Here is a 15,048-nt window from a genome sequence, read left to right as displayed (position 1 = left end):
GCAGCAGTGAGTGCCCCTTCTTGCAGATGAAGTAAATTATCCAGAGACCAAAATAATGGCTTTAACATAACCAGCACCCTCTGTCCCCCTGCCTGTCTCCTCCCTCCTTTCCTCCCTTGCGCAGTAGCAGAAGTCATTTGCCTTCTAGGAACCAAAAAGCATCGCAGCAGACCCGGCTCAAAGGTGTGGGATCTCAGACATCCTTCTTTGGAGCAGCTCTCCAGCATACTGGGCTGCCATCCAAGACTCTAAGCTCCTTTCAAGTATATCAGTTTTTAGTTGCAAAAAGAGATTATAGAACTAAATTGACTACTGCAGAATTAAGGCAATTTGGGTTAGAAACAGAATTGGTCTTGATTTAGCGGGGAAAGAAACCCCACCCACCAAAACTTTTAAAAAATGGTTTCAAAACCATTAAAATTACGAGGGTTATAAACATCACTTTTCAATAATAAATTTGCATTTCATTCTGGATAAAATCTGTGTATTGTGTAGGATGAGATAAAAGTGTTGAGCTTCTAGTGTGACACATATATAAAAGCAAAAATTTTTTTATTGTGAGCTGGTCTGTGTGTATCTGTGTGCATGTGAATGGCTGCAGATATTTATTTTACTTATTTCTAAATTTGAATGCAGAGATGAAGAAGAATCCACCTAAATGCTGCTGCAAGTGTTAGTAGATACGTGTGATTAATTTAAAAAAATTATTTAGAAAAAGGAAAATAATCAGAGTTCTAGCACATCCATGAATAGGTGATAAAATGATATAAAAGCTGATGTGGAGCAGGGTGTTTGCTGAGCAGTTGTACTGATATGTGTGTTTATATTAGGTCAGTAAAGATGCTCTGTTGGCTGCATCTGCAGATCCAGTAGCCAATTGATCTAATGCAGTTTCTAAAGGCTTTCTATACAGGTGATGTCATCCTTTTAGCTCTGTTCCCCTCCCACTCTCTTTCCTCCTTATTAGATATTTCATCTTGCTGCGGAGCATCCAATCGATGGGAGCTTCTCCTGAGGGAGCTGCTGAGAAGCAAGCAAAGATAGTAGGAAATAGGACTCCAGCAGTCAGCCTTGCTATAGCTATGGACGTCCTGTTTTGTTTGGCATTACAGAAATGTTTTAATTGGAAAAGCTAGGCGTGGATTAGCCGTGCTATCTGACTGATGCATTAGAATACTAAGCAACACTGCAGAGTTGTAAACTGCATTAAAAAAAAGAAGGAGGGGGTGCAAAAGAGAAAAGGGTTTGTGTTGCAGAGGCTTTTAATGCATTCCACAATGCAAACCTGTTAGAGCATATATCCTGGAGCTACAGTCTGGATGCAAATTCAATTTCTGCAGTTATGATGGACACGAGTATAAAGAAGAAAGTTTAATATCCCAGGGTGTGGGATTCCTGGATCGCCTAAGATGCTGAAGAACCTTTGCAAAATTTCATCTGCAATATGAATATGAAGTTTCTGAAAAGCGGAGCTGAAGATAAGCCACTTGTTAAATGCATTTTAGAAGAAAAAAAGAAATTTGAAGAATTCATGCCTCGCTTTTTAATGTATTGTTGCTTTAACCTGCAGTTCTAATCCATTTCTGAATTAATTCAATTTTAGGAGCACTTTTTGGGTGCATGCCTCTTGCCTGGAGGAATGTTTGGATATTTGTATTTGAGAAGCTAGGAAACATTTTGATTTGAATTTATGTGCTTGTTAAAACTGGAACATTTTTATAGGAATTGCTGCTGCTGCTGCTAACTCCCTGCAATACTGAAAACTCCTCAGATCTAGTGGAAGCTGTAATCGAATTCAGTGTGAAATCCAAGCCTGAGAAGTTGCATATATGTACATTGCTGCTTTATGATTTTTAAAGAGAAAGCAGAAGGGATTTTTCTCATTTTTTCCCCCTGTGGCTTTTATTTGAGAAAGGAAACTTTTTTCCCCAGCCTAAGAAATGGCTTTTCTTGTTCGATGTTACGCCAACTGCTTACAGCCCTGGGCCTCCAAAGTAAGTAAGATTTTGTCTGTGCTGCATTTCTGTGACATGTATTGACAGCCCTGGTGCTATCTGAATGTTCCCTTCTCATCCCAGCAGCATGCTGGGTTGAAGGTACTGGAATCCTGGCTGTGCATGAGCTATTCTTGTGGAATCATTTCTAACCAGGAAGGGGGGACCTAGAAATCATGGAATTGTTTATGTACCAATAGCTTACAAATTACCAGAAAGTATAAAAAAAAAACCATTTGCTTGTGAAATGTGTTAAGCTTGTTTTTTAGCCTATGGATATGAAGTGTATATGAAGCCTATAAATATTATTGAAGTCTAACATTTTTATAAGTGCTGGCATATTTTGCTGACTTGAAAATACTGGTATCCAAACCCATTGATGTTTTAATTTTCAAGCTGTGTGGAGCTGTATTGCTTGTTTCCTTTGTGCAGCAGCTTGGAATTGGTTAATTATTTAGCTGAACTATGTAACTACAATTAGCTTTAAAGGACCCAGATTATTTTGTGTGTCTGAGCATGCAGTATTTCTGTGAAACTGGAGAGGGAAGGGTGTTTCTTTTAAATGGCATAATGAAAGCTAGAATGTTCGAGCAAACCCACCTTTGAGATAAAAGCCTTTAAAGAAATTAAAAATACAATATTTATGAGACACTTACTATTTGGTATGCTCAGTCAGAAAATTAGCTGAGTTTCTGGTATTTTATTAAGGTTACTTCCAAGAAGTAGTCACCCAAGACACAGGAATTGCCTTATAAATCCGGAGCCAGGCATATATTCATTATTATTTCTTTATTATAATTTTGTATTTACAGGGCAGAAAAAAAAAGTGCAACTTTCTGGCATTTGGAGGCAGTGGGCAAAAGCCTTGTGCTCATGTCAGTGTGAGATACAGCACTGACTTTGGAGCAGGAGATCACTCTTGACTTTGAACCCAAAAAGTTTAGAGCCTCAATGACATGATGGTGTGTAAAGGCACAGGGAGAAGCCAGCTGGGTGTGTGGACTCCCTGTCCGGGGTGATTTTCCCTGTTTGGTTTTTATGTCTGGTGCAATGTAAAGGGAAGCTTGTGGTGTATGGGGGCGAAAGTGCTGGGTTTGTGGGGTTTCCTTGTGCAGCTGCCAAAACCAGCGTGGAAGCGTGTGGGTGGATGTGTGGCTGAATTTTGGCTGTTTCATGTGTGCTGAGTCCACCCCATCATAGGTGAAGTGGAGCTGCAGGTAGTTGTGTTCTTGGAGGGTGGCTGGGTGCTGTGTGCTCAGACAGGTAATTGTGGCTCCTCACCTTGGAGTTCCTGCTGGCAATTCCCGGCCTGTTTGTATTATCATCCGTGCCCCAGTGTACATGTAGACTCTCTTTCTTCCCTTCCTACTCTGCAGACATTAATTATGAAAGGCTGAGTTTTCTTAAGCTTGACTTACCTGAACTGCCCATATTAAGAAGGTTTGAATGTTGTAATACTGCTTAAAAACTGGGAATGCTTAGTCACCTTGGTACTTCATCTGGGATTGTGCTTTCCACAAAGTTTGGGTTGAAATGAGAAACCACAAAAAAGGAACCATGTGCTTAAATAAGGGCTTCACAAGGGTAAAATAATAATATAAAAAAAAGTTTTTTGACCCCTGTGTCACCTCTGTGGACAATATCCAGTGGATTTCTGCTCTGCCAGCCAAGCCATTTATTCACTCAGTTACTATTCATAAATGAAATGGTATGAAATGTTAGGAAGAGGAAAGTTTGTGTTTTCTTTCCTTTTTTTTTTTTAATGGCTTATGAGAACCCATTAACTGTTTTGCATTCCAGTCCATAGCTAAAAGTTCTTTAAAACCACAAAAGATAAAGCACTTCTATTCCTTTCTGAAAAAATCCACAAGACAGGTACGCGCCCCGCCCGCGCAAAACTCCTGCAGCCCCCCAAGCTTTTGAAGGGATCTGTTCATGTTGTTCGGTAACTCTGAGGAGAAGTGTGCATAGGATTTAAGCAAACTGATAAGCTGAATCAGATCTGAATTTGTTCCATTTTGGTTTTAGCTGAGCTTTGTACTAAAAATCTGTTTGTATGACTGGTGTTTTATAATAATAATACAGCAAAATAAGTCATGTCAGAATTTTAAATGTGAGTTTATAACTTGAAAATGTCAAGTATTTTGTGATACTGTTTTGAAACTAGAAATTAGATTTATGTAGCTCTGTCCCCGAATTGTTTTAATCAGTTGCTTTTAAACTGGTATAGGACAGTAGTCTGAAAATGGGCTGTTGACTCAGTTGTAATTACAGCTGTTCTGGATGTGACAGTGTGATGATCCATGGATTGAATCAGAGCAACATGAAGTCATATTTCTTATGAGTAATCATAAAGGTAGGCTTTTGTGAAGGTAGAACGCTTCTGAAGGTTAACCTTAGCCGAGGGAGGTTAATTGGTATGGCTGTGGAGGAGCAGAAGCTGGCTTTAAGAGCACTGTGGGCACCTGGAAGACATTCTCCAAGTACAGGGTGTCTCCAAGTACTGGTGTCCACACCAGTTTCCACAGCACACACTGATTAGGGCTGCACTCACCCTCATCCCCCAGAGACTCCATGGCTTTTGGCTTCTGAAAGTAAAGGTGCAGAGTAGACTCATGTAAAGCAATTGATGCATTCTATTTCTTTCCCTGCATCAAGAGTTGCTACAAGGAGGATGAACAGAGGGAGAGAGCAGTGAACGTGGTGTATTTCTGCAGTGCCCTTTCAGCCCCATACAGGTTCTTGCGGAGGTCAACATATTTCTCAGGACTCTGCTGATAACTGGAAACATGTCTGAGGGAGATCACCCTCTCCTTGTCAGGAAGAGATGATGGCTGCTCTCTATTGGTTGCATCTGGAGGAACAAGCAGAGGGGCAGAACATCACATTGTAAGTGATGGTCTCTACCCTGGGGACTGTGTCCTTTCTGGAATGATAGATTGTGGAAGATGAGATAAATAGATGCAGGCATCCGTAAGGAAATGTGGTAAGGATGATAAGGAGTCAGGAGTGTGGTGAACAGTGATCAACTTAACAACTTAACAGTGCCAACTGTTAAGTCACTGTGGCTCTGGAATGGGATGAGGAAGATAGGGGTCTTTGCATCGGGTTTGTGGAGATCTCTTTCCACAGGCTGGTTGTGTTGGCAAGTGCAAGAGACATTCAACTTACATTAAACAAAAGTCCTGTGATGCCAGTGCAGTATTTTAAAGCAAAAAAATAATTCACAAGTATCTCAGCAAGATGTTGGTTGTCTTTGTAATTCTGATCATAACTTTCTCTGTTCAATTGTCTGTGATGCACTTTGTGGTATTGGACTCCTAGCTGTAACTGTGCTATTAAGTCATTATGAAGGAGAGCTCTAAACTTAACAATTTAGATGTATAGGGTTCTTCTGTAATAGAAATTTTATGCACATCTTAAGATTTTCCAAGCCTGGAATGTGCCCACAGTTACTGTGTTTGTGAAGCATAAGGGTCTGATGGGGGGAGTATGGAGTGATTAGATAATGTTTCGACAGAGGATATTTTAAAGGGTTGCTTTTTGAGATAATGTACTTTTTGTAGAAAATAAGAGTTTTTGAATTAACATTTAAGTTTCTAAAACATTTTTTCCTGAAGGAAAATAGTTTAATTCAAGATCCCAGGTGCATGTTAAACTTATCTTACGGCAGTAGACGGTAACTTATTTTTTCTAGGCTTCTGTGCTCTTCTCTTTCTGCTCTTTAGTTAAAAATCTAATAATGTGAAGCATAATAATGACACATTTGCCCTGTAAAAGTTTGTGTTTGGGTTGTAGCAGAAGACTTGGAGTCGTTTTTCAGTCCCATTCCTATTTCTGGTATTGTCTCAGAGGGATGTGATACAGTTTTTGGTTATTCATAACTAAAATCAGTGTAACCTCATCTTCTGATTCCAAAGGGCATCAGTTTGATCTTCAGGATCTTGAATTGAAACCTTCATGCAACTGAAGATGTATTTTCATCTCCTTAGAAGAAAAACAGGGCTTTGATAGTGTGTCCTTGATTTGATTCTATTTCATCCTTATCTTTGCTAATGTGCTTGCATGGAAAGTAGCCCCGGTAGTATGAATTTTAAATGTTTTCAGAGCAAATAGAGTAACTGATCCTTTGCTTTATTTTTTCAGTCAGTTTTGATATGGTCTTTCTCTTCCCCTTGGCCGTGCCTCTCCCACCAGTCCATCTGTCTGTGCCTGTAGCTTCCAGCCCAGCTTTCAGCATCGCAGAACTGGGCCCTGTCATCCCTTGGGGTCATTGCTCTTTGAGCTCCTCTCTTGGCTCCTCATGGTTCTCTTCCCTCCTGGGAACTTCGCATTGCATAGTTTAGCCCTCTTTGGAGTTTCTGGAGTTTAAGCCAGCTCCTCAGAATATTCATGGTCTCTCCTATCCTGTATTTCCTGATCTTTTTCCCCTTCATCCACTGCTCAGAAAGATTGCTTTGATTCTCCATGTTATTTGTAAGAGCACAGTCTCCTGGTTTCTCAGTACTATGATCCCTGAACACTTGGAGAGCGAGGACTTGGACTGACAAATGACAATTTTTCTTACACTTAGGTACAAGTTTTGACTGTTTTCTGTAACCACTTGTATGATACTTTTTGTAAACTTCTTGAACGCGTTTTTTGCTTGATAGTTTAAGATAAAAATGGTTTTGTATGAGCTGTGTGGCCATTTACTCCAGAAAACTTGGATTTTCTTATACTCTGGTGTAAAATATGTTAAAATTAAGTGCAAGTACACATTGTGCTACTTTTCAACAGAAAAAGCCTTTTCCTGAAGTATTGTTTTTATGGGAAATTGGCTCTTAAAAGGCAAATAAACACCTATCTGTTCATTTATTTCCTCCTAGACTTTGGTTTAAACCTTCTTTGTTAAAATTCTCCTTACAGCTACAGCTTAGGTTGGGACCACCCTGTTCTTCCCCTCTCACTTCCACAAATGCATTTCTTGACGAATACAATGGAAGATTGGGGCTCCTTTGTTTTTTCTGCATGTACAGGATCCAAGGCCTCCTTACACAGCTCCTGGCTCAGGTAATGCTGACAGCATCAGCGTGCTCGCTGTGCTCTCATGTCCTTGGAGCCCTGCTCGGTGCATCCCTGGAGCTGATTGTTACCTGCATGTCATTACTGTGACATGGGGTTGTAGCAGCCTGAGTATGTGTAAAGAGGGATTGTCATCCTGCTGTATTTTACCAATCCGTGCATCTAAGAGTTGATAAATTATTCAGTCGGTGAAGCTTGATGTAGATGTGGAATTTTATGTGCCCTGCAGTCCTGGCTCAGGATGAGAGTTCCCAAACATCAGGGCTGCTGCTGGCTGCTGGAGTTCCTGGGCTCCTTATTGAACTCAGAGCATCACTATTCCCTGTCACAGTTTGTTTTCTACTGTAATTATTTAGACAAGGCACTTTTTCCTATCATATTAATTTTCAGTGGCAAGAACAAAGAGTAAAATTTGAACTCTGACAATGAAAATAAGTCTTTCTGAAAATTCCTGTTCCATATTCAAAATAACAAAAGCACAAGTCTTGGCATTTTAAAAAATGTTGCTTTGTGAATGGACCAGAGAAGAGTTGATCTTGTTATCTTGTAATAAAGTTACATTTTTTGCAACCATCAGTTATGTTTACTTGCTGGAGATTCCCTTAATAAATGGACCTCCCATCAATACTGGTGCAGTTTTTTGTAGGTGAGTTTTCAGACCCACTTCTCCAAAGCTGAGGTGTTCACGTGTCAGACACTTAGCATTACCGTGAGTTAAGGCCTAGTAGTAATCTATAATTTAGACATATGAAAACTAAATTAAAATTGCATTACATGTGTGGTTTAAGGCAACACCAGAGTTTAGTTTGAAATTCTGTCCTCATGTCACCTTGTTGTAACTAAGGAAACGTAATACTTCAGATAATTTTAATTTCTGTTGGCTATAGGAGCCATGAAGACCAAAAAGCTCTTGGCTAACAGAGGCATAGAACAGCCTCTAGGGGCTATTAATTCTTCTAGATGGTTTTTTGTGTGTTATGTGCCCCTTTTTTCACCTTATGGTAATCCTGGAGATACTTTAGGAAGGCTTGAGGGATAGTTTTCGAGGCACTGCAAGGCTGTCATGAATGATGTCAACTTGGTCTTTATTTCTTTGAGATTCGTGTCTGTAGTACTGGTAAATACAGGAGTAGATACTGTAGATAGTGACTTAAAGCATGTTTTGAAATAAATATTGTCATGAAGTTTGTGTAGTTGGATAGGCACTGGGTTTTTGCATCATGTTATTGATGGGCACAGGATTTTATCTGAACCTGTTGGGGGAAAAAGCTTGAGCCATCACTTGGCTCTTGTTTCTTTTAAAGCCTCGCCCTCCGACATCATTGGTGCTTTTTAAAAATCTGAAGAAACCTGGTTTTGTGCCACTGGTGAACCATCTGTGGTCTTTAAGGGGGAAATGTTTTTGTTTGCATTAAGTCTGAGGACTGATGTCAGCATGAGTAATTCAGCTGGGCTCATCTTACCCTCTCTGTGGACACCTAAGTGGCTTCTCTTTGTATCTCAGAGAAGCAACTTTCTTCTCTCCCATTAACACAGCTCTAAGTGTATTTTAAAGTGGAGGAGAATTGTAGCTTGTATGTAAAGGTTATAATATAAAGCAGAGTTAATTTATACCAATCCTTGTGAAAAAGATTACTGAAAAATCTGCAGAATAACTTCAGAGAAGTTATGGGTTTTAGTGGTTTCTTGTTGATTTACTGGCAGGATATATGAGATGATTAAAATAATTTACTGATGCCAAGAAAAAACATCCAAGAGGTTTGTTCCTTTTTGATTTCTTAGAATGAATGAATGGGATGGAGGAGAGCAAAAAAGTGGGACATAGAAAGGACTGCAGGTTGAGAGACTGCCCACCTGTCAGTGGGAGTGAGCAGTGCTGCTCCTGTTTCAGTAGACTGTAGAAAGGAAAAATAGAATTAATTAAATAAGTTAGTTATCTTGTGTAAATGAACAAGCTGATGATGGAAATGCAAGCATGTAGTGAGACCATCAAAACAACTTGCAAATAAGATGGTGGAATGCAGAGTGTGCTGAAGAACTAGTTCAATATTAAAGGTATGAAAGGTGTTTGAATCTAAGGGTACCGAAGAGAAAATGGCATTTGAAGGGACTGGAAGGATATAGACACTGAAAGGGGAGCAGTGGGAGCTGGGTAAGTCCTGTTTAAGAGGACTGGGGTCCTGTTCAGCTGTTTAATTGAGTGGTCTTTTTAGTTTGGCAATTTGGTTTAATTTTTAAGACTTAAGGCAAACATGTTTGGTTTTTTTTAACTTGCTTCTTGTGACAGTCCAGGCTTTCTGTGTCATCTGAGAAAGGAAAATTGCTGTCCTTAAACCACTTGGGTATGATGGAGGCTGAGCAGGAGTGTTTCCTAAGGCTCAGAGGTTACCCAGTGTCATCACAGTTAACGCTCCAAGTGCATGTTAATGGGTTCCAGCTTAAACCAGTGAAAACCTCTTAATGGAAAACCTCAAACAATAAACAAAATTCTCAATATGTGTGCCTTAAAACTGGGGTTGTTTGTCTCAGACAACTGGTTTTCACAGTGAGGTGGCTGGGCTGGGGGTTTGGTTTTATAATGACCCGGAAGCCATATGTGTGCCCCAACACTGCAGGGCTGAGCTGCTCTTGTCCTCGGGTATTCCATGGTAAATAAATCCTGTGTTGTTTTTGAATATTACTCTTGCTGGCAACATTTATGGGAATGTCAGAAAAGCAAAAAAGGTATAAGGTTACTGACAATCTGTAAAACCAAGGACAGAAAATTTGCTTACACAGCTTGGAAAAGGACAGATTGTTCTCTCAGAGGCTGATGCTTCTGCTGTGTCCAGACTGGATCGATTGGTTGTAAACATCCATATGGGGACCTAGAAAAACTGATAAAAAAAACTTTGCTGTCAAGGAGTATCAAAGAAAGGGGCAAACCTTTTGATTCTTTATTGCTCATTTTCTTTCCATTAATTTGAATTTGGAATGGACCAGAAGAGTTAAGTGGGTTGTGCTTCCTTTATTAGTTCTTTTTCCTCATGTTGAGTCCTTTGGCCACTGTCCTTATTGTGGGATCTTTCTGAATATGTTTAATAAACATACCATTTACTGCAGGTTAAAACACAGTGGTGAAGCTTTTTACACATAGAAAAAGATAATTCATAGGTCTTGTGTCCCTCTGTCAAGACTATTTTGCAAATTCATGTTGCCTATGCCTTTTAAGCATGTGTTTTTTGGTTATCCGAAGTGTAACAGGAAACACTGATACTTATTTTCAAAACTTGTAGCGCAAACACATGGATGTGGCTTTTCCTTATGATGCCTTAGGTTTTAACTTTCATATTTTTCAAATCCTGCGCTGCCTAATGTGTGACTCTGAAGTTTTGTGTGGCCTGTTAACTGCAGTTCTCTCATGCTGGTTAGACATAACAAAGCCTCTCTAGGTTTGCTTTTCAAGGACACCTTGTTGTCCCAGACCCCAAAATGTGTAAACTAAAGCCATGAGAGGGAACGCAAACTTGGGGTAATTACATAATTAACTGAAGTTATAATTGGAGAATTAACCCTGATATATGAATGGACCAAACTTATAACAGTGTGAAGAACCTGTGACCCAGGGTCCATCTTGGGTGTAGCCTTTTGACTGCCCAGCGTGTACCTTTGAAGGCCCTTCAAATAAATACCTACTTTTATTCTCTTATTTTTGTCCAGTCTCTGTTTTCAGGTTAGCCACCCCAAGGCATCACTTAGGGCAAAGATACCAGCAAATCCTAAAGTTAGTAACTATGGAAACAAAGGGTGAAGAGCATGGTCTCTGCCAAAAGAGGTTCTAGTGATTCCTTTCCATGGAAAAAAAAATGGGAAATAGAAAAGAAAAATGTGTCAGTTTGGCCATTCTCTGACAAAACTTAACTTCTGACTTCTGTGGTTGCCTTTCTTTTAATTTATACTCTGCAATGACTTTCTATAGCCTTTATTTTTAGCAAACCCTTTCTGGGGAGCACATGAAGGGAGGTTGTCCTCAGGCTGACCATCACTTTTAGTGTCCTTTTCAGATGAGTTGACGGGCAGTCATCTCATCAGAGGTCATGTCATTTGCTCTGTTGGACAGAGCATGTGCAATCTTGAAAGTCTGTTACAGCAAAATTAGGTTTTAATTTAATTCCCAAGTATTCTGTGTGACTTCATTGCTGAGAGGAAATAGTGTTTACATGGGAAGTAAATGTCACTGCAGACACACTGTCCTTGGTCTGCTGGCCGAGTTGTACCATGGAGCAGAGCTTCTACTCCAATTAATTTCAAAATTACAGACACGAGACTTGGTGTAGATACACAAGCTTGTACTCACCTTTGTTAAACTTCATACAGGTCTTGCTGGAGAGCAGTGGGAAACCTCATCTGTCTCTGGCAGAAACCATCAAATCATTATTCTGCTCTTGTTACCAAACTACTTTTAGGAAGTTGGTAATTCTGTATAAAACCGAAATGTCCTGATGTCTGTTAAAAAAAACCCAACAAAAGAATCAAATCAAATACTCTTTGTAAGTAAACTCTGTGTTATGTAATAGGAAAATGGACAGGTTTGGGGCTTGCAGAGGTTTTTGGAGTTTCTCTGGTTTGGCAGCAGGACTGCTGCTGCCCCTTGCATTGGTGCTAGGTGGCTGCACCCATGAAATTGATAGAAAAAGCCAAGCTCCTGGTGGACCTTTGGAGTCTTCATCTCAGGGGTGTTTTCAAGGCTGCTGCGGAGGAGAGTTTAGTATTTTGTTCATGTCATTTTTTATTAAATGTTACTCACTGCTTGTCCTCTCCCCCCCATCTCATCTCTTTCCTGGCTGAGCTGGCTGACCTTGCGTGTGTCCTGGCAAATGGGATGGGATCACCCTGTGAACCCTCTTCCAAAATTTCACATACCTTTAACAAAAACAAGTCTGGGCTGCTCATGCTTCTGGGTTTGTGTGGCATGGCAGGCTGATGCTACCATTAGGATGAGCTTCTGAAGGATTTAGTCTTTTTTTCTCTCCTTTTTCCTATTGCAGTTTGCAATAATGCTTTAAAAATTCCTTGTTGATCCAGGATTTTTTGGTGTAATCACCAGCTGTGTTTTCCTGACTCGGTGGGAGTGCAGAGCTGTAGGTGGCTGTGCCGATGATAGCTTCTATTTTCTTAACTTTCTTTCTTGTACAGTTCTGAATTGCAGTGTGGTATTTCAATGGGGGTTTGTTCGTACATATCGCTTTGTTGGGAAAGGTCAGTCACAAGGATGTGCTGGCACTGATGCAGGGACAGGCTGTGCCAGCATGTCAGATGCACTCATATTCCAGTTCCAGATTATCCCTTCTTATGAAAAAATGAAATTGTTGTGGCTTAAAGTGGCAACTAAGTAGTCAGTTGGAGTGTTTATCAGAATGTCATGGATGTTTGGGATTTTCCTGTCTGTGGGTGCTAGGGCACACAATTAGCCAGAAGATATTGCAGATACAAACATCTGCATCCAAAAGCATGTAATGTGGGCATAGGTGAACATTGCTATTTAGACCTTGTTTCCCAATGCATGATTTTTCAGGATACTGGTGCTATTGTAACAAGAGTTTCTGAGTTTCAGAAAAAAAAGTCACAGTCACCAATAGTTAAGACAATTTTATGTCACTTCCAGCAACTTCCCTGCCACAACCAGCAAGTCCTTCCAGTGTCCGCTGTCATGTTAGTACAGAAACATCCTCTCTGTGTCTTGCTGCCTAGTGTGCTCTGCAAGAAAGAACAGTTACTTTGGGTAATAAAAATGACATACAAAAGATAGAAGCTGTGATTTATTTTGGGAGATCAAGTAGAGTGGCAAGCAGTACTTTAAAGGTCACTTGTCTCGAATAAACCTTATCTCTCTCTCTCAAACTTAAAGAGATACTGCGATGTTTCCTTGCATCTAACTTGCATTAAATGTCTTTTGCTAGAACATATTGCAGAGTCCAGCAGGAGTGTCGCACATACCCATGTACTTTATAGGTGATGGAAGTGGAGTGCTGGCAGGGGGGTTGAAGAGCAGTTGTGATTAATTAGTTGATTAGAAATACTCCTTTGGGAAGGCTAGCAGTGCTTTGAGTTGGTCATCGGTGGATTTTTGTGAAAATGACACACGAAGTGTATGCACAATTTTGAGAGTCATGTCCGGTTCCATCAGTACTTAGAATTACAGAATCACAGAATGGTTTGTGTTGGAAGGGACTTAAAGGCTCATCTTGTCCCAACCCCCTGCCATGGGCAGGGACACCTTCCACTAGACTAGGTAGAGCCCCACTTCTCAGTCTAGCGTTCATCACAAGAATCTTAAAATCTCAGCTAAATTAGACAAGACAAACTGTATGTGGCAGTGCATATGTGTTGGTGCTGGGATGTCTTTGAGCCAGAGCAGGCTTTAACAGCACCAGTTGTTGGTAAAGAGCAGGCACCTGCCCTTGTTCTCCTGGGAAATCCTGCAGAATTGGTTCTGCTTTTGGTCCTGCTCACTGTTATACTGGAGCTGTTTTGAAGGTTTGAGAATCTGAATAGAAGGGAGCTTAAATTAGATTCCTTGTGTCTGTGTTACTGCAGTCAGCATGGGATTTGCTCATGGACAAAAAGATTGAAGCTAAAGTTAGAGCTGTTTATTGGAATAGGGAAGTTCTAAAGGTGGGGATAGGCTGAAGAGTTTGCGCAAACCTGTGGTCTTTAAGCTAGAGGCACTGAATTTATGTGGGCTGATTTGTTCTGTAATTTCCTAAAACTCCTGAATGTTTCAGTTCCACTGACCTTCAGCATCTCAGCAACTGTCACCTGTCCTGCCCTGTCCATTTGTCAGTGAGTACCACGGTGCTGCTGGATGTGGACTCCCTGGAAAGTGATGCTCTGACCTCGTTGGGATCGTGGCTGAGGGCACTGCAGGGTGCTCCAGGAGCAGGGAGCGGGGTCACCCTGCAGCACAGACTGCTGCTCGCTGAGCACTGCCAAAGCACAGGAGCATCCTCCATCCACACCGCAGATGTCATCAGTGAAACGTTGGTGCCTTAACCAATGTCCAGGTGTCCGAGGCTTTAGGGATGAAAATGTGATGCTTCCTGCCCTGTGCCCATTGGAAGCGGAGCCTGGAGAGTGCTCTTCTGTGTGTGGCACAGAAATGGGTTCTGTAGGCAATGTGCCATTTGGATTCCAGAAGTAACCAGCCAGTTCTCCAGACCAGAATTAAATCAGAATTAAATCTCGGCTTCACTATTGCACATTTTGTTGTAGTTGAGAGGTTACATCTGGGTGTATGTCAGCTCTTCCCATGTGCTGATAGAGAAGTTGCCTGTTGGCCACTGGCTTGTGTTTTGTCACCTGAGTGCTTTGACCTTTTTGCTGTTCTGAAATCCTGAAAATAGGTATTTTCAGCCTGTAAAACTTTTTCTGGTGGCTAAACATAGGCTTTAAAATGCTGTGTATCCTTTGTATTTAGATCAAGTTCACTACAACTTAAGTTCCCTAACCCTAATTCTGCCATCCTCCTTTCTTCCCCCTACTGTTTAAATGGGTTTTTTTGTGTGATTTTCTGGAATTTTAGCAACCTTTTGCTTTTCAGACGTTTTCCTTTTCATGTGACCATAGATAGGAATTTACAGATTGGATATTTTGTACTTTCTTTCTAGGAAAAAACAAAGCTAGAAGAAGGTAAAAATTAGGATAGTGAGGAAGAGTAATGTTTTCTTTCATAGCTCATATGGATGGTTGTGTTTGAGTAGTGATTGCCAATGAGAATGTCATTGGGAGTTGCAAGGGATGCAAGATCCCCCATGTTCTCATCAGAATTTTGATAGTAAAATTATGTTGCATTTATCAGAGGGTCTCAACATTTTTTTTCCGGGGTGTGGGGAAGGTTTGGCAAGACCCGTGGTGCCACCTGTGTGTTCAGAAAATATGTGAACTGGTATTTGGTAAAGTGTTTCTCTTGTGCCCTCTTCAAATAATGGACATGGAATTGTGATGCTAAATC

The 15,048-nt window shown here is 40.6% G+C and overlaps 1 protein-coding gene across 12 annotated transcripts in view; it reads left to right on the top strand.

Annotated features, from left to right (window-relative positions):
* RAPGEF6 (Rap guanine nucleotide exchange factor 6) overlaps positions 1-15,048 on the top strand; it is a 124,491-nt gene that overhangs the window by 59,809 nt on the left and 49,634 nt on the right. The window contains exon 1 of one of the 12 annotated variants that reach the window (XM_042014661.1): positions 991-1,994. The exons of the other annotated variants lie outside the window; for them this stretch is intronic. Within the exon in view, the coding sequence (XP_041870595.1) occupies positions 1,941-1,994 (54 nt within the window). The 5' untranslated portion in view covers positions 991-1,940. Of the gene's footprint in view, positions 1-990; positions 1,995-15,048 lie in introns of those variants that run through there. 12 annotated transcript variants of the gene reach the window in all.

The sequence above is a fragment of the Corvus kubaryi genome, unplaced genomic scaffold (genome assembly GCF_017639235.1).
Source record: "Corvus kubaryi isolate FWS band 111438036 unplaced genomic scaffold, C.kubaryi_AGA036_p1.0 split2-37374, whole genome shotgun sequence".
Taxonomy (NCBI): Eukaryota; Metazoa; Chordata; class Aves; order Passeriformes; family Corvidae; genus Corvus; species Corvus kubaryi.
Note: the sequence above shows the minus strand (reverse complement) of the source record. Positions and strands in the feature narration are given on the sequence as shown.